Here is a 25,233-nt window from a genome sequence, read left to right as displayed (position 1 = left end):
TTTACGTATGGTTTTAACAACATAAAATGCAGAACACATAATGCAAACTGCAGCATTGACCATATAAATAGATTTATAGTCAAAAGTATTGTTGAAATATACTGTAAACTTATTATGCTTAAAGGTGTAAGAGTCACTAGTAATAATCCATTTACAAGAAATACAACTGCCACAAGTAACCATTCCCTTGTTAGTGCTGACCATAGCAGGAGAAACTAGAACAGGGGAATCTCTATTTTCAAATAATAAATGTTGGGCCTTAACCTTCTTATGAGAAAAGATAGGGTAAGGACCCAATCTAAGGTTAATATCCTGGCTGGACATCAAAATGTCCCAGTTATTATAAAAAACTCTTAACGGCACTAGAATCCCTACAAATAGGTATGGGAAAAGAAGTAAATCTATCTGTTAGTGTTAGAATTACCTTTAGGACAGACTTGAGATGGTAAACCAGAGGGAAAGACAAAATCTGAGTGCTCCATACGAGTAGGGTTCTGAGTAGTATGAACAGTGTAACCAGAGCTAGGAGAGAAGCCCTTCAAAACTATGGGAGGAAACTTAGTATATCTCAAGGATGACACTTCATTACAAATGGATTGTAACAATTCATACGGATATCCTCTATCTAATACAAAGTTAGTGAAAATGTGACATTCATTAAAGAAAGTAGTGTCATCAGAAATGATTCTAGATAGCCTAATGTACTGCCCTCTAGCCATGTTGTGCTTAATAAAAGGAGGGTGCATGCTAGCATAATGTAAGTAATTATTTCTGAAGGTACTTTTTCTATAAATAGATGTCCATGTGTGAGAGCTGGAGTCAAAAGATACCTGTATATCCAAGAAATTCACCTGTTTGCCAAAACCAGACACCTTAAATTTCAAAAAAGGAATAGAATTAGATAATTGACCAAAAAAGTCCAAAAAGTCCTGCTCACTCCCCTCCCAAATAAAAAAAGAGATCATCAATGTACCTCTTGTATAAGAACACATGACTAAATCCTGGTAAATTACATGCTAATTTGGTCTTAGCGTGGTGGGAGATTAGTACTTTATGTAAATTTACCTCACTCCGCTCCCCTACCCTACCCCCCAATTCCCACCCACCCCCATACTCCTACATTTACTCTATAAAAGATCCCTCCCCCCTCCCCACCATCCAATACTTCCATACATCTGCTCCTCCCCTTCCTCCCTCCTACCTGCCAATCACTATCACAACTCCCCACCCACCTAAATTCCATTATCCTCCTCTCTACTACACCTAGACAAACCCCCCCCCCCACCATGCCTTCTCTTCCACCTAATATCTTCATTTACACATCTATTTATATCCTATTCCTACTCTCTCTATACCAAGCCACCTCTTATACCCACTTCCAACTACACCTTTCCCTTCTTCCCCCTACCCCCCGCAACACACTTCCATAACATTTCTGCCTCTTTACTTCAATCCTACCCTCTTATCCACTTCAAAGTAAAGCTTTTCCCCATCTCAATTAAATACTACAAACCAAAACCTATACACTATCACACACAACTCTCAAAGACCAAAGCAAACGTACTTCTTCCTTTTCTCACTTACCTCTGCTTAGCCGGAGACATGCATCCAAATCCAGGACCAGATACTGCTCCTAGCCCCCACCACCCTATTACTATTAATAAATCCAACGTTAAATACCTTAAATTCCTCACCATCAATGCCCAAAGTCTAAAAAGTAAATGAACCCTCTTTCATGATTGGCTAAATCGCAACTCACCTGACATTGTAGCCATCTCTGAAACCTGGCTAAAATCACATATGAGTGACTCCGAATTCCTTCCCCTCAGATTTCAATCTCTTACATTCAACCGCTTAAACAGAAGAGGCGGTGGTGTAGCCTTAATCTACTCCAACCAGCTACCCATTACTCCATACCCTAATCCCATCCCTTCTTTCAACAATGCAGAACTAGTAATTGGCCTACTAAAAATAACCATAAAAGCATCTGCATTATATCCCTCTATACCCCCCTGGTAACACCACTACCCTAGAAGAAATCCTCTCCTGGACCTCCTCTAATATTAAGCTAGAGACCTATATACTTGGAGATGTAAATATTGATTGGAACAAAATCAATTACGCTAATCCCACCATATCAATCAACCTATTTAACTACACCCAACTAACTAATTCCATTACCAGGCCTAACAAAACAAGTCCCCCTGGCTCCACACTAGATTGGATCCTGGTATCCCATCCTAATAATGTTATAAAATCCGGCATTATACCTGACCCACTAGACCACCACTTCCCAGCCTTCACACATCGAGCTACCCTCACTTCTCCACACTCCCACCAGTACATTCATACACGTAACCTCTCAAACTTTAATCCTACTACTTTTTCTAACTCCCTTAAACAAACTAACTGGAGCCCCCTAAAAACCCTTCCATTAGACAAAACTGTTGAATTTTTCAACTCAACTTTCTTAAATGCTCTCAACTCCCTAGCTCCAATAAGAACAAAAAGAGTAAAAACTAAGACTGTCCCTTGGCTAACCAAAGGCACAACAAAATTATGATACAAAGAGATAAAACCTGGAAAACATACCTCCAACATAAACAGCCTGAAATCTTACTTAAATACAAGCAACTACACAACCTCGTCAAAAAACAAGTCATTAAAGACAAAAAGTCTTACTACATCAAACTACAAGTAAATCATCCAAAAAACCCCCAAAATTTCTGTAACGCAATTCCCTTCTTAACCCAGGTACTAAAATCAACCCCTGTCCTGACACCAGCAAATCTGACCATGAAATTGCCTATCTATTCAATTCTATTTTTTTACCACCTCTATTGCTGAACTGACCAAGACCTTTACCAACAATAACCCTTCTCCTCAACCCACTCAATCTTCCTCTCCTCCTACTTTCGAATTTAAACCAGTCTCAACCTACCATATTAAGAAATTACTCTCAAAACTAAAGCCATGCTCCAATGCCCCCAACATCCCATCCTCCTTCCTAAAAATAGCCACTGAAGGTATTGCCCTCCCAATCAGTATTCTGATCAATAGATCCTTGCTGGAATCTTATGTACCCAAATTATGGCATGCTGCCATTATTCTACCTCTTCATAAGGGTGACAAAAACTACAGTGTCTCAAATTTCCAACCCATAGCTATCCTCTCCCCAATCTCTAAACTTCTTGAAAAATGCATCCACCTTCAGCTCATGCCTTTCCTATCCAAACACCAGCTAATCACTCCCACCCAACACGGTTTCCGTCCAGGACACAGTGCCAACACTGCCCTTCTCTCCTTCTTACACACTAAATCTCGCCCGTGACTCTGGTAAAATAGTATCAACAGTTCTTCTGGATGTATCCAAAGCATTCGATACCATCTCCCATACCCACCTACTAAACCATCTTTCCAATCTTAATCTCTCCCACAAGACCCTTTCCTGGTTCTCCAGCTATCTCTCAGATAGGTCTCAGGCTGTAAAATGGGGACAAGGCACCTCCACCTTCCTTCCAACCCCTACTGGGGTACCCCAAGGATCCATACTTGGCCCAGTGCTTTTCAACATCTTTATTAACAACTTTCACAAAGCCATACCCAACACCAGAATTGTGCAGTATGCAGATGATTCTACTTTAATTTGCTGTGCTTCTAACCTAGCTGAGCTCCAATCAGCGACACAAACTGCTTTCTCAACCACCGAAAATTGGATGCTCCAAAATCACCTCTCACTAAATGCCAACAAATTCAAAATCCTATTTTCCCCCTCCAAAACTTCCCCTATTGATAAAAACTCACTCCAAATTATCAGCCAAAACAACTCCACCATAGAGATTGTTCTCTCCGCCAAACTTCTTGGTAATACCATTGACGAACATTTGAAATTCAATACTCACATTCATCAAAACATTAAGAAAACCCATATAAAACTTGGTTTACTTTACAGAAACAGCCACTTCATCTCTTCTTCCACCATACTAACTCTAGCCACTACCTATCTATTACCCTCTCTCCTGTACTGTGCTCCTCTACTTACTAACTTATCCACCACACTCTCCTCCAAACTAGAAACCTGTTACAATAAAATCTCTAAATTTGCAACCAAAGCCAAATCCTCCTCCCATCATTGTTCTTCCCTTCACTCATTAAATTGGCATGAACTCCCCAACCATCTAAACCATCTCCAAATCACCACAGCCCACAGATTATTGTTCCAACCTACCACGTGCCCTGCACTAACCAATATTCTACTACCTTATACACCCCACAGAACCCTTAGATCTACCTACCAAAACATAATCTCTGTAAACACACAAACTCAATCGTCCTGCTGGTCAGCTTCTGCTATCCTTCTCCTTAGCTAAAAAATGGAATTTGCTCCATTCTTCTCTAAGGACCTGTGACAACTTTGAAAACTTTGAATAAAGATAGGAATATAGTTGAGTTTTAAACAGGAAATGCAACTTTACTCTTTCTCCCAATCCACATATGCTCTCCTCCACTTACACTCCTGGCTAACTTTCACATCAAACTAACCTTACATTCAAATGTGGATATTATAAATTACAATTCTGTATTATGTAGCCCTAATGCTGTGTGCCTGCCTTTCTTGCCTAAATGAAATTGTAACCGTTTTTTCTTCTGAATTCTACCTGTTTAAAGTTTGTAAAGCAATTATTCTTTGTAATAATTCTTGTAACTAAACTATGTATTGTGGAGCTTTTCTCCCCGGGCCTCCACAGAAAACAGGCTCCCTGAGACCCAGTGTACCTCCCCGGTCATCAAACTGGAATAAATAAATACATAAATAAATAAATAAACATTGGTACCAGCAGTATAAACGATGTTGATGAAAAACAGTTTGACAGCACCTACATGGAGTTGCTTCATTAAATAACAGTATGCTAATATTGCATACAGTGTGTAGAGTGCTGGATTTTTGTTGGACTTTCCTAATCCATGCACTAAGTTTGGGACTATGGCCCTATTTTTGAAATTCTATGAAATAGTGGAAAGGAAAGGGCCAACTCTGCTGGGAGGAAGTTCCAAGGCACTGGAGTCAGTTGGAGCCTGCAGCTAAACCTACAATGAAAAACCTAGAGCGCTGGCACTAAGGCCATCTGCTACTACTTTAGCATACAGGGGAATTGATAGGGTATTTTATTTATTTATTTTTTTAAGAAGTATGCAAGAAGGACGATCTCATGGGGTGGTTAATGGAGCAAGCCTCTAGTGTTTTAATAAAAGCATGAAATGCCCAAGATGAGGAGCCTAGAGTGGAAGAGGATTACTCTCTGTACAAGTCCAACTGGCAAAGCACCAGAGCGAGTAAAGAAATGGATAGGGAATTGAATCCCATGATGACAACTTTGTCAAAGTTATTCAGTTTTATCAAACTTGGTCAATCTACATTACATTTATTGGGAATACCAACGTATCCCTTGGCTTCATTAAATGAATCCCTCTAGCATCAGCACACTCTGATTGGTGCCCTTGCTGTTTTCCCCATTATACTAAGCAAGAAACTTCAGATTCATCTGTAATCATTTTCCAAATTAGTATTAAGATTCCCTCCCAAAGTACGACCCTGAAAACACCACAGTGTTGCTCCACACTTCTTGAAAAAGGGTTCTCCACCACTTTCTTCAGAAAGTACAGTTGTGTACAGTTACCATAAATGTAGATGTTCGAGTGTATTCACTGTTACAGTCATTACATTTGGGTAATCTGCTGGCAGGTTGCCCTCAGTCGGCCTGAATAAAGTCTTTGGTCCTGCATCGGTTGCTCTCTCCTCTTCCAGGACGTCAGGGGTATAAAACATGCAGCTGACACCATTTTATTCAGTTTTTCTTGCCCCAGATGTCAGGTGCCCCCCCAAATGGGGAGCAAAAATATATATAAATATATAACAGAAATATATATGTAAATGCACTTTCAGCAACAAACTTTACCTTCATCTAAAAGCAAATACACCACAAAGGCTTTAATATATAGTGAAGGAAAGAAAAGTTATAGAAAAGGGGGATGGGCAGGTGGGTAACCCGGACTGCAACAGTGAATACACTGGAACATCTACATTTATGGTACGTGTACACAACTGTACTATGTTCTTCATGTTTCACTGTTGCAGTCATTACATTTGGGTAGAATCCCAAAGCTATGGATGAGAGAATAGAACTAAATAGCATTAGGAGCGACTATATGGCCCTACAGAACTGCAGTGGCAAAGCCTGCCCTGGATTTGCAGAAGAGAGGCAAATGATAATGCTTTGTGTAGGTATGAACAGAGCTCCAAGTAGCAGCCTCTAGAACGTCTTTGGTTGGAACCCCTCTGAGAAAAGCTGCTGAGGTAGAGGCAGCCCTGGTGGAATGTGACCCGATCCCCTTGGGCACAGGTTTACCATGGTGCAAGTAGCAGAAACGAATGCAGTGGCTTATCCACTTAGAAATAGTCTGCTTTGATATAGCCTTTCCCTCTGACCCTGCAGCAAATACTACCAGTAGTTGCTCAGACTTCCTTAGATATTTGGTCCTATTTAAGTAGTATCTTAGTTGTCTGTATACATCCAATGAATGCAGAATCCGCCCTTGTTCTGTGGATTTGGGTAAAATGTTGGCAGGTGAATTGTCTGGTTAAGAGCCACACTGGATACCACCTTAGGCATAAAAGGACTGGTCCTGAGGAACACCCTGTCCAGGTAAAATGTAATAAAGGGCTCCATCAGCCATGAGAGCCTGTAGTTCAGAAACCCTTCTTGCTGAAGTGACCGCCAAGAGGAAAGCTGTTTTCCAAGACAGAAATGTTATATCTGCAGTAGCTGCTGGTTCAAAAGGAGGCAGGGTGAGTTTTTCCAGCACAAAGTTGAGGTCCCATGCATGAGTTGATGATCTTCTGGGAGGCCTTAAATTTTTGGCCCCTCTAACATACTGTTTAAGAACAGGATGAGAAAAGAGGGGAGGCTCTGTGTTGTAATAAGCCAAGATGGCCGAGGCATGTATTTTTATTGAAGAAAAAGATAGGCCCTTGTCAAGCATCTCAGTCCAACATTGTAAAATCTGAGGAATATTGGGCTTTGCTGTGTCCATTCCTTGCGCTTGGTTCCAAGCAATGAATCTTTTCCATTTATCAGCATAAGAGTTTCTAGTACTAGGCCTTCTGGCTTCCAAAATGATTCCATCACAGAATTACTGAGAGGTGTTAATTAAATGATCAGCCATGCTGCAAGGTTCAGAATTTGGAGCTGAGTGTGCAGAATTTGATTGTTCTGCTGAGACAGTAGATGAGGTATTTGAGGCAAGTACCAAGGAGGAAGTTGAGACATATTCCTTAGAATTGGGTACCAGTGCTGGCGACGGCAGTCCGGAGCAACTAGGATCATTTTTGTTTTTTCCTGTCTGACTTTTAGTAAGACCTTGGAGAGAAGAGGCAGAGGGGGAAAAGCATAGATTGATAGTTTTTTTTCCAACTGAAAGATAGGGCATCCACTTTCCATGCTTTTTTGTGATAAGTTTTTGTGCAGAATTTGTCCAGCTGATAATTCTGGGGAGAGGCAAATAGATCTATGTCTGGGCTCCCCCATTTCTGTGTTAACATGCAGAAGATTTGTGGATCCAGTTTCCATTCGTGCGGGTCCATAAGATTTCTGCTTGGGTCGTCTGCCAGAGTATTTTGTTTACCTGGCAGGAACTGAGCTTGAAGATGCATTTGGTAAGTCAAAGTTGCGTTCCACAATGCCATGGCTAGTCTGCAAAGGAGGTAGGAATGTGTACCCCCCTGCTTGTTTATGTACCACATAACCGTGGTGTTGTCCGTCTTTATCAGTACTTGTCCTGGATGAAGTAAGTCCTTGAAGGCTGACAGAGCATTCTGAACAGCTAGCATCTCTTTCTGGTTGACATGCAGATGCATTTGTTTTGGGCTCCATTTGCCCTGAATGCATCTCCCTGCCAAGTGGGCCCCCCAAGCATAGTCTGATGCGTCTGTAATTAGGGTTTGGGTGGCAGGGGGTAGAGTGAATGACAGCCCCTTGTTTTGGTGACATGTCTCTGCCCACCAAAGAAACTCCTGTTGTAGGCAGGGAATGAGAGGAATCATTGTTTCCAGACTGTGACAATGTGGACCCCACAAACTTTTTAGGTACCATTGTAGTTTCCTCATATGCAGTCTTGCATATTGAATTAGTAGAATGCAAGATGCCATGAATCCCAAAGCCTATAGAATTTGTCTTGCAGATAACTGGGTTTTTTTGCCATTTGTTTGAAGTATGTTGTCAGTTGCCTTTGTTTGTCTGGCGTAAGGTAAGCCATCTGGGCAGTTGTATTCAAGCTTGCACCCAGGAATGTAATTATCTGAGAGGGTACCAGTTGGGATTTCTTTTCATTTATTGTGTACCCTAGGCATGTTAGAAGCCTTTTTACAAACACCAGATGTTGAAGAAGAGTGTCCTTGTCCTCTGCCTGAATGAGACAGTCGTCCAGATAAGGATACATTTGTATGCTTCTTGTCTGCAAAATGCAATTACTGGTGCCAGGCACTTTGTAAAGGCCCTGAGTGCAGTAGATAAGCCAAAGGGCAGTGCAGAGAATTGGTAATGCAGAAAACCTGCCTTGAAGCAGAGGTATCTTCTGCATGATTCCCTTATTGGGATATGCAGGTATGCCTCTTTTAAGTCTAGCGTCACTAACCAAGCGTTCCTGCCCAGCATAGGCAGTAGCTGTTGTAAAGTCAGCATTTTGAATTTTGGAATGTCCAGAAACTTGTTCAAAATGAATAAGTCCAGTATTGGACACAAGGCATTGTCTTTTCTGGGTACCAGGAAAAGTCTTGAATAAAATCCTTGTCCTTTTGCCTTTTCTGGAACTGGTTGAATAGCCCCCATATCTAGGAGGGACATAACTTGTTTCTCAGCCTCTACCCACTGATTCTGTGGCAGATCTGGCCAACCGTTTGGAATTGGTAAAGTATGGAAATTAAATCTGTACGCCTGGGATACTATGTTTAATACCCACTTGGTCCTGGGTAATTAACTGCCAATTTTGAGCATGAAGTGCTAGTTTTCCCCCCAAGGGGGCTACCTAGGGTTACCACCTGTCCCACTTTGTGAGGGACAGTCCCACTTTTGGGCAGTTTTGTCCTGCGAAAAAATCTAAAAAAATGGCAGATGTCCTGAGATTTTAAGACAAAAAATATTTACTAAGTTTTCTTTAATAGTTCCACATAACAGTTATTTTGTATCTGAAACACCTAAATATATGAAATAGCATAAGCAACTCATATGCTACAAGAATAAGCTTTTATTTGGGCAAAAACAGTGACATTCTGTCCTTTGCACCAGCCGTGGGTTATGTCGGTCCTAAAAAATCACACATTTCTACAAAAAATGTTCCACTTTAGGCATTTGAAAAGGTGGCAACCCTAGGGCTGCCAAAAGATAAGTGCTTGGTGAAGGTAGAGGGAAAGTCATTGAGACTGCTTACTGCAGGGTTGTGCTTTGTTTCCTCCAGATTTGGAGGTGGAGGCACCCCATTGCTTTGACCTGTAAGAACCCTGTGATTGGTATCTGGAGCCTTTTGAGCGCCTGGATTTGCCTTGGGTGGCTCTGTTGGACACAGGAAAGGACCAATTTTTAGTAGGCCAGTGTCTACTGAACCTGGGTGGCTGCACTTGCAAAAAATCTTTTACAGTTTGCATAGATTTAGCTTTGTCTTCCATTTTCTTTAAAACCTCTTCTGCCTTATTACCAAACAGAGTATCATGCTGCAAGGGGGCATCCAACAACTTAGCTTTAACATGATCAGGTAGATTTTGCTCCTTGAGCCAGGCATGCCTTCTAATCACAGATCCAGTAACTGCGGCCCTGCAAGAGGCCTCCAAGGAATCAAAACCACATTGCAAAGTATGCTTTCCAACCTGTTCTGCTGAATGCAATAATTCCTGTAATTCTTTACTTTCCACACAATCAGAAATCAACATCATTTTCTGTTTCAGTAAGCCCATAACATGCTGTTGATATTTAAGCATATGAAACTGGCAGTTTAAGGCCCTAATTGCCAAGGTTGCAGACGTATAAACCTTCTTTCCCCATCTATCCAGCGCCCTGGAATCTCTATCAGAGGGGGGTAGGATTTTTGGCTGTAGAGGCCTTTACATCCTTGGGTCCCTGTGAAATAGTCTCATGATCAGCAGCAGGATTTTTGAAGAGAAATTTTGTGGGAGTCAGGGACCCTGTAATATCTGTCTGGCTTACTAGGAGGCGGAGGTAGGGAATCAGGAGCCATGCTTGATTCTGAAAAAACATCAATATCTAATATAGGAGGTATTGCCAAAGGCCTATGCTGAAGAAGGAGGAAATCCCTAAGCCTCCTTTTTGATTCAGAGAAGTCCTGACTCTCCCAGTGAAAATGTTTCCTTAAAGTATGCAAAGTTTCTCCAAAAGAGTAATCCTCAGGAGGAGATGCAGATGGGATGGATTCTTCTGCATCAGAATCCTCATAAGGTGGAATAGAAAATTCCAGATCAGAAGAGGAACCAGAAGAAATAGAAACCTGATCTGAAGATTCATAATTAGTGCCTTGCCTGGGCCTCTTAGCAAGGGGGATGGGAACCCCTGATCAAGGTAATTAAGTCCTCAGCCATTTTGATCATCTGTTTTTTAGGCATAGGGGCCTGAGCACAAGGCTCATGCATCGTTTTTTAGACATAGAAGTTTTTGATCTTGTTGTGGCTGGCGTTGGTTTAATATAAAAATGTTGAGGACTGAAAACACCCTCAGAAGCCGGTGCCTGCTCAGCAGCTCTGGACCCATCCAAGGGAGAGAAATCCGCGGGTTCAATACTCTGAGAAGCACGCGGCATACTGGACTCCGAATGGGCCTCGGTAGAGGCTTGAGACTCAAAAGTAGCAGGTATTAGGGGCTGCGAAAGCACCTCACTGAGTACCGGCGAACCGGCGACTGGCTTAGGAGAAGCTTCGTTGGTTTTGGACCTCGACTGTCTGTCTCTGTCTTTTTCTTTGCGCTTTTTGTGAACTCCGGTAGTCGGATTGCTAACCCACGACATTTCAGGATAATTAAATCTTGATCCAAAATCTTTAGAAGCAAAAATATACAGACGCTTAATAGTGTGTTGGTTAAATCTAGCACAAAACCGACAGCAAGGCACGTTATGATCTAGGCCTAGGCAAGGAATACAGTACAAATGAAAATCTTTGAGGTATTTGCTTCCCAGAAGTAATGCAATTAACTTTTACTGACATCAGTAAGGAGCAAGAAAAAGTTTCCCCAACGGGGTACTTAGCTTTAGTTTGAAGACTTTGATTCTGAAACTCGAATGCGAAAATTTCAGGAGTCAGCCAACCGGCACTTGGGAACTGCTTCTGCTTCGGGCACCGTGCAGCAAGAAAGACGGAATAAAATGGCATCAGCTGCATGTTTTATACCCCTGACGACCTGACGTCATGGAAGAGGAGACAGCAACTGACGCAGGAGCCAAGACTTTGTTATTCAGGCCGACTGAGGGCAACCTGCCAGCAGATTACCCAAATGTAATGACTGCAATAGTGAAACATGAAGAACATCCACCTTTCCAGGTTTCTCGTCAACTCTTGTTCTTTGCAAACAAAGGACCAAAGAGGGTGGATCCCCAATTTAGAATACATAACCAGGGCATGATCATTTATATAATTTTGCCCAAATGACTAAAAAATTTGTCTTAAGAATAATGGATGAAATGTGGAGTCTATTACCACAGTTCCCCTGACAATCTAACTCATCTGACTACAAAACCTCCTGACAAAATTTCTCCACGGCAGTCAAAAATAACCTTCTGTCAAGAAGGTGTCTAGTGTCCTCTTGGCAAAGACTATTTTCTATTTCCCCACCAAGTCTCAGTTCTCTGTAAAACTGAGTTCAGAGAAGATAAAGGTAGCTTTAAGTCACACGGACATGCTTGGAGTTTATTACATGCTGTTCCCTATAAGTACATGGAATCCTTTCTCAACCTGGCCACTACCAATCTCCCTGTTGATCAAAATATAATCTATTACCTGGAGCCCTGCCAGCCAAGTTCAACACAGACACACATACTCCCCTACTCTGACCCCATGGGTGTAATAAAACAGACTTGCAAACCTTTTCTAGAAAAGGAATTCTGTAAAATAGCATGACTCACTGTATTTCCTACTAGCAAAGTAATAACAAGCAGACTGCAAATGAACATGTTAGCTTGACTTTGGTTTATACATTCATAAATACTGATCTCTGAAATATTATGGTGGAGCAAATATGTCAACATTCTTAATATGTTATATACTTTATGCTATTAGTCCTGGAGCTGTGGAACAAATGGACTCTGATGGTGGGGAAGACTTGATGGTCAGCAAGCATAGGGGTAAAAATCACCTACAAAAAAACAAACTAATTTACTAATACCTGTAAATGCTGTTCAAAGAGAAAGTTCAAATGCAGACGGATAGCTGACTACAATTTGAAAAGAAAAAAAAAAACTAACAATAGATTTGCAGTCACCCCACTGAATGGGCACAGGATGGGAACCAAGTAAGAATATATCTAAAGCAAATTGATACCTGCAGTGGGGTAGAGATGACACAGGTAACGTGGGTGGTAACATCTGGATTGTCTGTATTTGAATTTTACGTTATGAGATTGTCCTTTTCAGTAAACAATCACTATCTTTATATATAAATATGATCAGTCAGGACCCGCTGCAATCTGGCATTGCATTCGGTGCCCTACCCACTTCACCCTTTGTATGGCTCTAGCTGATAAAGCACAGACAAATTGTACACAATAACTACATGTAACCAAACACTTTGGAATACTGTAACAGTGATCTAAGTAAGGACGTCTGTCATTACCTTCATCTTCTTTTTTAACAGGAAAAGGAGGTATCCTCGATTCCTCTGAAATAAAAACAGAATGTGAGATGAGCGCAGTGAACAGCGGCAACAGATACAAATATGCAATTATTCTAGATAAAAAATTTAATTATTCTTTAGACTGGATAATGTCCTAAACTAAAGGTATATTTAGTCTCCTATTCCTCCCTCAACTGCAGATATGTACATTTGTTCAGAACTGAAACTCTGTTCAGATACAAGCATGCTTATAAGTAAACATAAGTATCTCTCTGACCTTTTCCAACATTAAATGGTTTGCATTACAAAAATATACAAACAAATCACTACAACATGAGCAAAACTGCATCCTTTATTTTGAAACACAGAACTTGCAATCTCTGTATAGATTTATGGAAATTAGCAATACCCATCTTTAATCACAGAGCACATTTGATATCACATACACCTAAATTATGGCAGAAAAAGATTAATTCTACTTTCTCCTACTTTTAACTCAACTCTTAGGATGGTTTTCTCCCTCCAATATGGTTCCAGTATTGTGTAGTTATTGGAAACCTGCTCGTACAATATAAAACTTTTGTTTCCTGCCTTCTGATCAAAGGGAAAGCCCACACATTTTTTAAGCTCAGCTCCTCACATACTTTGCAGATGTTTTTCTCCACCTGCATGACATGCCACAGATGCAGAGAAATCTGTAGTTTACCCTGTCAGGTACTGCAAACAATCATATACAGGCAATTAGTCCTGCTGATGTCAGGACCCTGGTAGTTGCTACAAAAAAAGAAAAAAACAAAACAAAAAAGACAAGTGTGAAACTGTTTTCCACTGCCTTTAGTGCATATTGGAAGAAAATTACACTGATTCACAGCTGCTTCCAATGCAGCTATGCCTTTTATATCAAAACAAAGCAATTAGATAAGTCAAGGGTTCAAAGACAGTTGTCACCTCTTCTGGCAAACTTACACAAGCAGGATCATGTTGTTTGTTTAAACTACTTTATATATTAAGATGACTTAAATGCATTAGCGAAGAGGTCTGACATTTACAGAAAAATCAGAAAATATTTTTATTGCAATTCTTAAGTATCAACTCATATACCCTTTTCATACCCTCAAGACATAAGTGCCTAAATCACGGCTGCTCTGCAGGAAGTGACATAGGTGGCCAACCTATCAACTAGGTGCACTGATAACGTTTATAAGAAGGTCTTTTACGCTTTCTTGTGACATCCTTCTAGAGGAGGATGCATATCTGGTGCACAGATCCATAGGAAGAGATCTTCCACTGACGGTCAATCCTTACACAAGTGCGTGCATGAGCATTTTCTTGTCTACAAAGGAAATGCAACCACTGATGGCAACTATGATATGCAGCTGAATTTACTCTTCCTTGCATGTATGTGCCCCTTCATTAAAAACATTATGAAAAGGAAAGTACAGTTGTGTAAACCCCTACCATAAAACTAGATGTCCCTCCTCTTTACTGTTGCAATATTCTTGACAAAAGAGATATCCTGCTAAGTATAGCCCAAAGTCCAGCCAGTATACCAAAGCCTTTAGATCTTATAGCTGCCATATGTCATATGAATGCACCTGGCATAGGACATATGGCATAAAAGTGAAGTATGGATGCAAATATGGAGATGTGTTTTGCCCTTGGAGGGACAAGACACCCCCAGGGACAAAGAACATCATGCACACTCAGAAGAAAAAAGGTGAGAAGAAAAAGTAATCAAAAGCCCCCTGGCCAGGAGGGAAACAAAACACAGGTACAAGAGCTATAACAGAGGGGAGGGAAGAAGAGAGGGACTGAATAGTGCAACAGTGAAGAGAAGGACATCTACTCTTATAAGATTTTGCAAAGGTGTACTGTGTCCTTCCACATCACTGTAGCAGTATTTTTCACATGAGAGAATGCAACAGCTAAGAGGAAGACTGGGAGGAGGAAGGCAGGGAAGATCCCTCTACAAACCCATTCAGGATACCCCTGGCAAAACCTGCCCTGGCTCTGGAAACAACATCCAATTTATAATGTTTAGTAAAATTGTGAAGAGAAGTCCCAAGTATCAGCCTCAAGGATGGAGCTGGTGTCCGAACCCTTGGAAAAGGCCCAAGAAAAAGCAACCACCCTAGAAGGATGTTTTTTTTTTTTTTACAGGTGAAAAAATACATTTGCCAAGAAAAGAATAACAAAATTAAATGGCTTTAGAAATCCAGGAAGAAATGGTCTGCTTGGAAACAAATAAATCCAAAGTCTTGGGATAAAAAGAAGCAAAAAGTTGCTCAGATTTGTGAATAACCTTTGTTTTATCCAAATAACATTTCAGTTGTCCATGCAGGTCCAAGTTATGGTGAACCTTCTCAGTGGCAGATTGAAAAGGAGGAAAAAAGGAAAGAAGTTGAACAGACTGGTTAAGGGACAGCTCATTAACCTCCACAGGCACAAAAGAAAGATTAGTACGAAGAGAGACGCTGTCTCTGTGAAAAAGGAAGGAAGGGCCATAACAGCCTGAAGTTCAGACACTCTCTTGGCTTCCAAGTAGAATGTTGCAAGGAAGTTGAACTAGCAGGTTCAAAAGAAGCCAATCAGTTTTTCAAGTACAAAACTGAGATCCCAGGAAGGGTCTGATATGAAGGACACTTTTGAAGGACTTGCTTGCCCTCAAAGCAAGAGGCTGGAGGGGGGTGGGGGGTGGTCAGACAAAGACTGCCTACAGATGAGCTTTAACTGAAGAATATGCCAAGCCAGAATGGAGCAGATGACATAAATGAGAGCACCACAGGAACTCTCATTGAGAAGGGATCCTGATGGCAAGACAAATTCTTTTCCATTTGGGTTTATATGACTTTCTGGGTAGTGGGTTTCCTGGCCTCCTGCAGAACCTGAAGCATGTCCTCAGAAAAGAGGTACCTAAAAGGGGATCAAAACCCTATTACCCCCAGTGCAATCTGAAGAGTGGACAAGTAAGGATGGATAAGAGATATTTTGTCTTGTGTGAGAAGATCCACCTGGTGAGGTAATTTGTAGTGACTGCCCATGGCCAGCTGAAAAAGAAGGGGGAACCAGTGCTGTCAGGGCCAAAAGGGAGTCACCAACAAGATTTTGGGAGAGTCCTGCCTGATTTTGTGCAGAATTCATGGCAGCAGAAGGGAAGGAAAAAGACAGAAATATTCCCTTTCAAGCAAAAGGTAGGGCCATCCACCTCCAAGTCAGAGGACTTGGTAATCCTGTACAGGATAGAGAGAGTCATACGTTCAGAGGGGAGGAGAAAAAAAAGATCTACCTGAGGATCTCCGCCTCAGTGGGCTATTCCAGCAACACATCTGTGAAGCATTCCATTCATTAGCCTGTATTCTGGACCTGCTCAGAGAGTGAGACGTGACTGTGATCTGAAGGAATGTAAACTGCTTAAGAGTCACTTGATACCGAACAGTTAGAGCCCATGCCTGACTATCTAATTTACAAAGGAGATAAGACCTTGTTCTCCCCACTTCCTGACTTAACACATCACAGTGGTGTTGGTGTTGTCCATGAAGACTCTGAGGGGTCAGGGAGGAAAAGGGAACAAAACGTTTGCAGAGTCAAAGGCAAAGCCCTCATCTTATTTTATTGATATGATCTGACTTCTGAGGAGGCCAGAGACCCTGGACTTCAGACGGCCACAAGCAACACCCCACCCCATAACCCAGGCATCTGCAAACAGTTCCTGGGGAGGAATTGGGGTCTGAAAGGTAGTCCCAGATTTGATACAATTGTCAAATTTACCACTGCAGCTCAAGTTTAAAACAAGGAAGCAAAGGAACAAGGAACTCCAGACGGTGGCAATGTTGTAGCTGCACTGACATAAGGTACCACTGGACCATCCTCGTATGGAGCCTGGTGTGAGGAAGCATGGGAATGGTGGAAGGCCATAAATCCAGAACTCTTGAGAAATTTCCTGGCCATGACAGGGGAAGAAGAAACTGGAAGAAGGCTGTCAAATAAAACCTTGGGAGCAGCAAGACAGGCCAACAAGGGAATGGTCTGAATCCTACAACTGAGAAAAATATGATCTTGGGAGGTCTTAACTCATTCACTCCAATGCAGCTCAGGAAGTTTGCACTTTAACTTCCAATGGATGGAGCCTAATACTTTTGACAGGATCAAATCATATACCTGGAACCATAGGGGTTATAAAATTAGTATAAATGGCACACCCTTCAGCACAAACTATTTTTATAGTGGTAGTATTTTTAGGTTCTAGGTCTTAAACTGAATTTTATAGTATACAGTAAACACAGTATTACATTTGTAATATTTTGTAAACAACTTACAATATCTCAGCAACCACTCAAGTCATATCTATACTGTCAGACGCATTTTATTCATCTAGCTGACAGCTTACATATGAGGCTATGGAGTTCTGTCTATTACTTGCTTGATGAGATATTTAGAAAAATGTGAAAACTATATTTATATAAACCAACATCATAAAAACAACAGTAATATCCGTTTACCTGCACTAGACATTGGTCAAATATTCATGTAGTTGAGTTTGCCATTGTGTAAGCTTTAAGATGAAATGGTTTAAAACCTTGCACATAATAGTTTTGGAATTACTGATGCAAATATGAACAAACAATATTTAACGCCTGGAGGCGTCAGTAGGAGTTAACTGCAGATGCACATGGAGGCATCACTCGGATGTAATGAGATAACAGACTTCTTGAGACGGATAGTGAACCCCGGACTTTGTAAACACCAGCGGTAAAGTGGAGATCTTGCAGAAAACTGCTGGGAGAAGCAGCCTGAATATAACAGCTCATCCAGATACAGGGATATCTATCTTTTGAAACCTGCAAAAGACAATGGGACAGTAGAAAGGTCAAAAGACAAAGCAGAAAACTGAAAATGAGAGGGGGGAAACTTAGAAACGTAAACATTTCCTGAACAGAGGGTGAATGAGGATATGAAAATACACATCCATGAAATCTAGAGACCAAGAAGGCCTGGGGAAGAAGGAGAGGAAAAGTCTGAAGAGAGAGCATCCTGAAGGAAGGAACCTTGAGAAAAAAAGTGCTGAATAGAGAGAGGTCCAGAATTGGTCTCAGAGTCTCTTCCTTCAGAGGAGCAAAAAAACATCCTGGAATAAAAGCCCCTTCTCCCTTGGGCAGGTGGAACAGGTTGTAAAGTGCCCTGATTCAAAAGGGACTGCAAAACCCCTGGGAAAAGAGAGCTGCTCTGGATGTTGATGCAGAATGCCTGAAAAGGGGGCAAGGAATTTCCATGCCATAAAATACCTCTGACAAACGATGGACAACACCCATGAATCTCAGGTGATCTGTTGCCAGTTTGGGGGAAGAGAGAAAAAGGTGGAGAGACAACAGGACCTAGCTGAGGGTAACAGGAGGCAAAATATCAAACAGAGACAGGCTTGTCCTGAAAAGAAGGCTTCTGAGTCGCAGAAGTCTGAATGGATTTAGCAGGTGGAATATGCATAGACCACTGCCTATCTTTGGGAATAGGACAAGTCTGTCTATGGACAAAGGTGGATTTAGAAGGGCAATTCCTCTGGAATTTGGGTATAGGGCAGACAAAAATATGCTCAAGTTCTTGCATGGCTTCACCCTTATCCTGGAGGAACTGTAGCTGTCCCAAAAAAGATGATCCAGATGAGCATCCAGAAGTCTGAAGATGAAGCCAAGAATAATGCCTCATCAAAGAAAAAAAGGCAGCCACCTTGTATGAGGCATCAGCCGCATCATAACTGCATTTTATGGAGTAACAAGCAACCTGGGAAGTGGACCTAAGCAGGGAAAGAGATGAAGCTTTTCCTTCAGAATCACAGCCTTAGCTACCTGAGAAAGGAGAGCCAAAACATACTCACAATCATGTGTGCTTGGTAATTAATAGCCAGAAATGACAAGGTAGCAGCAGTATACATTTTTTACTTAACCTTTCCATAGCTCTACTATCCTTATCTGATGTAACAAGCTTAGAGCAGGGCAGAAGTTTGAAAGGCTTGTCAGTTGAGACAAACCACAGAAGGATCAGCAGAAGGGCACAAACAAAAGCACTTTGTAGAACCTATCAGGTTTCTTAGGGGGTCACGGCTGAGAGTCAGAAGCTGCAAAGGCCAAAACAGGAGAAACTGCAGACAGCTTAGGAAACTCCATTTGTAAAAGCTCATAGTACCTCTTTTGGAGTGCAGAGACTTGGGAACAATCCTACTTAAAGTATGCCAAAGGATAATTCTTCCAAGGGTGAATCCGGGCTCAAAGAATCCTCTCCTTATGAGCCACAGTCTAGAGAGAAAGGAATCAGTGAATAAGCTAGGGATTTCTCCCACAGAATCTAAGTCAAGGGACTGAAACCTTTTGAGGAAGCTTTAAGGCCATCAAGGCACTGAACAAGTCTTAAGTAAAAAAACTACCAATCATATTGGGGATCATTAACAAAAGGAGTAATATGCTTGGTTCTTTGCTTTTTTTTAAGCAGGATGTCCACCCTAATGACTCTTGGCAGCTCTGTGCCTGAGCAGGATTCAATGATCATAGTAGGAATCTCTTCCTGGACTATGATTTGAGGAATCCTCCTCAGCCTCTAGGAAACAGTCAGTTGTGGTTTCCCTCAATGTCCTGAACAGTCGTGTGAAAAGGCTCAGAGGACATGTGAGAACTTGGATCCATGCAGGCCTTCGATTGGGCTGCAGCAGAAAAAACTGATGCAAGCACCAGATGGTCTTCAGTGCTTTCACTAACTTCTAGATAGACATCCAGTTGAAGCTGGACAGCAACCAGATCAGTCCTAGCCTTTCTGGTCTCCTCCTTGGAAGATAGTCATTGCTCAGGACTGGGAGCCTGCACCATAGCACACCCTGAACCAACAATCTAAGATGATGGTTCAAGTAACTGGAGAGAGAAGATAAGCAGCTATGGAAGACCTCAGGGAGAAGTGCTTGACAGACAGAGCACTGCATATGGTCGTGGAAAGCACCTAGACTAAAAAAAAAAAAAAAAGACCCTGATCATGATGGTCTTTATGGAGAGTCTGCCTCCCACACAGACACCCACCTTCTTGGAAAACAAATGGCATGAACACAACTAAACAAAACTGCAAAAATAGAGAAGAAACCACAAGGCACTTATCTGAAGATGGCTTGGTAACCAGCACAGCAGAAGGGCATTCAGACTGACAGCAAATAATTTCTGAGTATTTGCATACGTATGTCACCTTTACTCCATACACAGGGAGCACACGTATGATATACAGAGCCTATAAGATCTAAAAGCTTTGGTATACTATCTGGATGTTGGGTTTTCCTTGGCAGGAGATCCCTTTCATGAAGAATACTGCAACAGTGATATGGAAGGACATATTAGAAGTGCTTGTCTATATTTATACGCATAAACATATATTCAACAAACCAATTCCAGCACTCAAATAGTGAAGAATTAGTTTAATAAACACCAAAGAATCACAATAATTCCAAAACAAACACTGAGTAGAGAGAGAGAGCTCAATAAATATAAAAATTCTTATCGTGAAGTACTGGTAGAGCAAACCAAGGCACAACGACAATAAAAATATCATAAAACCGTTTTATGTGAGCGCTTTCACGGCTTGAACCTGCCGCTTCATCAGACATTTTAAAACAATTCTGACTGTTACATTTTAAATGATTCTTTAGCCAATGGCAACAGATTAACAGTCATTATCTAGTCTGTTGAAGAAACACACCATATATATCAAACATATACAAATATATGCATAAAAATATTTAAAAATATTTAAAAATATTTAAACAAAATTGTGTATAAACATAAAATTATATAACATTTCATAAGGACATAACATATAAACCATACATTTTATTTAACTCTCCTATTTTTTAAAATCGGCTTGATGCATATTTTATCATTCAGCCCTTTGTCCTTATTACCTCTCATTCTAATGATCCATCTCAATTCCGTAGATTCCACCTTATTTTCTATATCACCCCCACGAAAATTATCATAGATTACCTCCAAAACCATAAATTTAAAACCATGTGATATACCATTTATTGCAATATGTTTAGCTAAAGCATTAGTACATATAGAATTATTTATACAATAAATATGTTCTCTTATTCTATCACAAAGACGATCTGTTTTACCTATACAGAAGCTATTACAGGTCTGGCATATAGCTAAATACACTAAGTGGGTGGTATTACAGTGGCAGGCTCAAGCAGTGAAAGCGCTCACACAAATAAAACGGTTTTATGATATTTTTATTGTCGTTGTGCCTTGGTTTGCTCTACCAGTACTTCGCAGTCACAGCCCTTAAGACTAAACAACACACCTGATACACTTGTAATAGGTGACTCTATCGTCAGGCACCACTGACGTCCCGCTCACCAGGCTGAACAAGGAGAGGGTCACGGTGAGCAGCGTGTCGGGCGCTAGGATCCGCCACATAACACAAGCACTCTGGTCACTCCAAGGCAAGTACAAATATGACTCGGTCATTGTCCATGCTGGTGTGAATGACCTGAGACATACCTCCCTGGACTACATGAAAAGAGACATAAAGGAGCTCTCTGAGCATGTAGCCCAGGCTGGTATGACCCTGACCTTGAGTAGCATCTTACCCTCACCAAGAATGATGCCACAATATGAAGACAAGATGATCAATTTCAACAATTGGCTTAAGTACTGGTGTCATTCAAAGGGGATCCAATGCCTGTCAGCTTGGGATGATATGCTCGACAAGCCATGATGCTTCGCTAGGGACGGCTTGCACCTGTAACCACTGGGCTTTCGGATATTGGCAAAGGCTCTTGCTACCCCCATAGTGCCTTTTTTAGGCAAGGCTCAAAAGACAAACCCACCTCCATAGGTATCACAAGGGATAAGAAACTAAGAGTAATGCTAGAAGTCTAAACCTCAAGATGCACGTACTCGAAACTCTCCTTAGCATGGAGAACATCGATATCTGTGCAGTAACAGAAACCTGGTTCAGGGATCCCGAGAGCACCCCAGCACTACCAGGTTATACCTCATACCATGCTTTTCGGCCCCAAAACTTGGACCGAACCACAAAAGGAGGGGGAGTATCGATATTCATCAAAGATACCCACACCTCCAGGTTGGTGGCAAAGCACGAAGCATCAGAGACTATCCATGTGCAACTAACAGTGGGTAAAACTGCCTTCCAGTTTATAGCCTGCTACAGACCACCCTCCCAAACCCAGGAACCCCACTCGGCCTTTCTGAGAACACTGGAAAATATGAAGGTCTCTCCAAACACCATTATATTGGGTGACTTCAACTACCCAAACATAGACTGGGAGCATTACTCCAGCTCCAACACCCTAGCCCAAAGGTTCCTAGAATTTATAAACTCAAATGCTATGGAACAACTTGTTACCACTCCCACAAGAGGGGAAAACATACTGGACCTGATCATCACCAACATGGGGACTCTATGCTCCAGACCAGAAGTGTATCCCTCACTAGTAAGATAAGACCATAAACTAATCTCACTGGATATTCACATCCCGACCCCAGCCCCTGCCCAGAAAGCCACAGTGAAAAACTTCTCTAAAGCAAATTTCACACTCCTCAAAACCGAGGTGGAATCCTTCAAAGCCCCCGGGCCTGTGGAAAATACGGCCCAGACCGCAGAATCCTTTATAAACGCATTCTATGAACACCTTCAGGAATGCATGGATCATGCGATCCCAAATAAAACCAAGACCCAATCCTCCAAAGGCAGACATCCTGTCTGGTGGACCCCAGCCATAAACAAACTATACAATAGAAGGAGGAAGCTACTAAATGATAGAGCAAAATCCCCAAAAGGGAAGGCATCACTGATCAGTATTAGCAAAAAACTACGGGCACTCATAAAATTGTCTAAGGCCATCTTCGAGAGAAAAATTGCACAGGACACTAAGGATAATCACAAGGCTTTCTTTAGTTATGTTAGGAACCTGGGTGGTAATTCCCAGATATGCTCAGAATTAGTCCAAAATGACAAAAAATACACTGAACCCACAGACATTTCCAACATCCTAGCTGACAGGTTCAGCGCAAACTCACCCCCCCCCCCACCAAAAGGGCAAATATCTATCCCAGCAGAGTACTGCCCCCCTGACATCTCAGATGCTCAGGTAAGAGCCCGCCCTCCCCAAAGCAAAAAACACAGCATCAATGGGACCAGACGGTGTCCCGGGCTGCGTCCTACATGAACTCCAAGAAGAGCTAAACCCAAACATAAAACTACTGTTCAATCTCAGCCTTACTACAGGATATGTGCCCAAAGAGTGGTGTACAGCAACAGTGGTCCCTCTCCATAAAGGTGGTGCCTCAACGGATCCTGGAAACTATCGCCCCATAAGTCTGACTAAGCTTGGTCTGCAAAGCTATGGAAAGGATCATCATGGACCTCATAAATAAAGATATTGGGGACCTACAGACACTGGATCCTACCCAGTTCATCTTTGTTAAGGGCAGATCCTGCCTCTTAAACCTGGTTGATTTCTTTGAAACAGTCACCAAGGCATTGACGAGGGGAAGGTGGTCCACACAGCCTACCTGGACCTTGCAAAAGCCTTCGATACAATACCCCACTCGGGCATTATAGATAAGCTCACCAGCTTAAATATAAACCCCTATGTCACTAGATGGATTGCAAACTGGCTCAAGGACAGAACCCACATGGTTAGAATTGCTGGAGCCATGTCAGACTCCAAACCAGTTACAAGTGGTGTCCCACAAGGCTCAGTCCTGGGACCTCTCTTGTTCGGTATATATTTCTCGGAGGTACAGGCCAACATGGAAGGACTGTGGCTGACCAAATTCGCAGATGACTGCAAACTGGGCGCCATAATCGACTCTCCAGCCGACACAAGCATCCTCCAAAAGGGCCTCATAGAAACAGACAACTGGTGCCAGAGCCATGGCCTCAAGCTAAATGACAAAAAGTGTATAGTCATCCCCTTTGGCAAAACAAAGTGCCCACAAATTACCACATAGGTGGTAATCCATTAAGTACAGAAGTAGTAATTAGGGACCTGGGGACCCAAGTTGATAGCAATCTCTCATTTGACAACCACGTGGCCAAAGTGGTTAGAAAAACATTTTATATAGCCCACCTAATCATGAAGGGATTCACATCTAGATCAGGGGAGGTCATCGTGCCTCTTTACTCATCCTTCATCAGGCCCATAATTGAGTACAATGCCCCTTTTTGGGATGTACCTTACCAGACACATGCAGCAACTGGAAAGACCCCAAAAGTACCTCACCAAGAGGATCATAGGGCTCAAACAGATGCCACATGCTGCCCGGTTAAAGAAACTCCAGCTCTACTCAGTGGCATACCGCCTGTTCAGAGGCGATCTGTGCCTGACGTATAAAGCCATGTCCAACCCGGAATTAATGGACATGCTGCACCTCAGAAAATCCAAATCCCATCGAGCTACGCACTCGAGAGACTTGAACCTCAGCACTGAAATAAATAGGACATGCTGGAGGGACAGATTCATAACCCAGAGGCTCCCTTCACTCTGGAATAAAATCCCAGTCCAGGTTAGGCAGAGTCCCTCATTGACTCTCTTCAAGAGGAATCTTGATGAGTGGATGGGAGATCGTAAGTTTACCCCGGGTATCACTTCTGTGTCACTGTTAGACAGAGGCACAGTATACTAACCTCGAAAAAGGGCATAGCAAAATAAATTTAAAATGGGTGGCGAAAGCCAAACACATTCTGGCTAGGCTTATAAATGCCCTAGGGCAGATAGCCTAGTATGAACCTATGAACCTATGATAATTGTTTTGTTAACCACGGTTGTGGTTCAAACTGGGAGTGCATTTATACCTCTGGAGAACGTTTATTCTTTTTCTTCAACAAATATAAAAATTCATTTAAACCCAGTTTTAACAAACCACCTAAAGTGGCAATACATTTTCTTTCCCAATGGTTCAAAATGATAAGTTTAGAAGACTTTGTAAAGTCACCCAACACAATCTATACCAACAAGAGAACTTGGCAGTAGTATATCGCAGCTGATGTTTATACAAAGGACTGCAAAGAAAGTACAGTTTTGTACCTACCATAAATGTAGATGTTCGAGTGTTAATACAGCTGCATTCATAACAGATGGGGTTCTCCTGCCGTCAGGCGGGTCCTCGGTCGGCCGAATTCCAAAGTCTAGGTCCGGCGTCGGTTGTCGTCGCTTCTTCCCTGACGTCAGTGCGACAGGGGTATAAAGGAACCAGCCGACGCCATTTTCTTCAGTTTTTCTTGCCCCAGATGTCAGGTGCCCCCAGAAGGAAGGCAATACATAAATTTGTGAGATAATGCAGTGCAATATAATCAAA

At 41.9% G+C, this 25,233-nt stretch overlaps 1 protein-coding gene across 2 annotated transcripts in view; it reads right to left on the bottom strand.

Annotated features, from left to right (window-relative positions):
- The window catches only part of LOC122808822 (killer cell lectin-like receptor subfamily F member 2), a 1,412,691-nt gene that overhangs the window by 473,337 nt on the left and 914,121 nt on the right, over positions 1 to 25,233 (bottom strand). For both annotated transcript variants that reach the window (XM_044079894.1, XM_044079895.1), the window contains one exon: positions 12,881 to 12,925. In XM_044079894.1, coding sequence (XP_043935829.1) covers positions 12,881 to 12,925 — 45 coding nt within the window. The remainder of the gene's footprint in view (positions 1 to 12,880; positions 12,926 to 25,233) is intronic.

This window comes from Protopterus annectens, chromosome 8.part0 (genome assembly GCF_019279795.1).
Source record: "Protopterus annectens isolate FY-2018-M chromosome 8.part0, PAN1.0, whole genome shotgun sequence".
NCBI classification, from domain to species: domain Eukaryota; kingdom Metazoa; phylum Chordata; order Ceratodontiformes; family Protopteridae; genus Protopterus; species Protopterus annectens.
The sequence above is the reverse complement of the archived record's forward strand: the minus strand, read 5'-3'. Positions and strand labels throughout refer to the sequence as shown.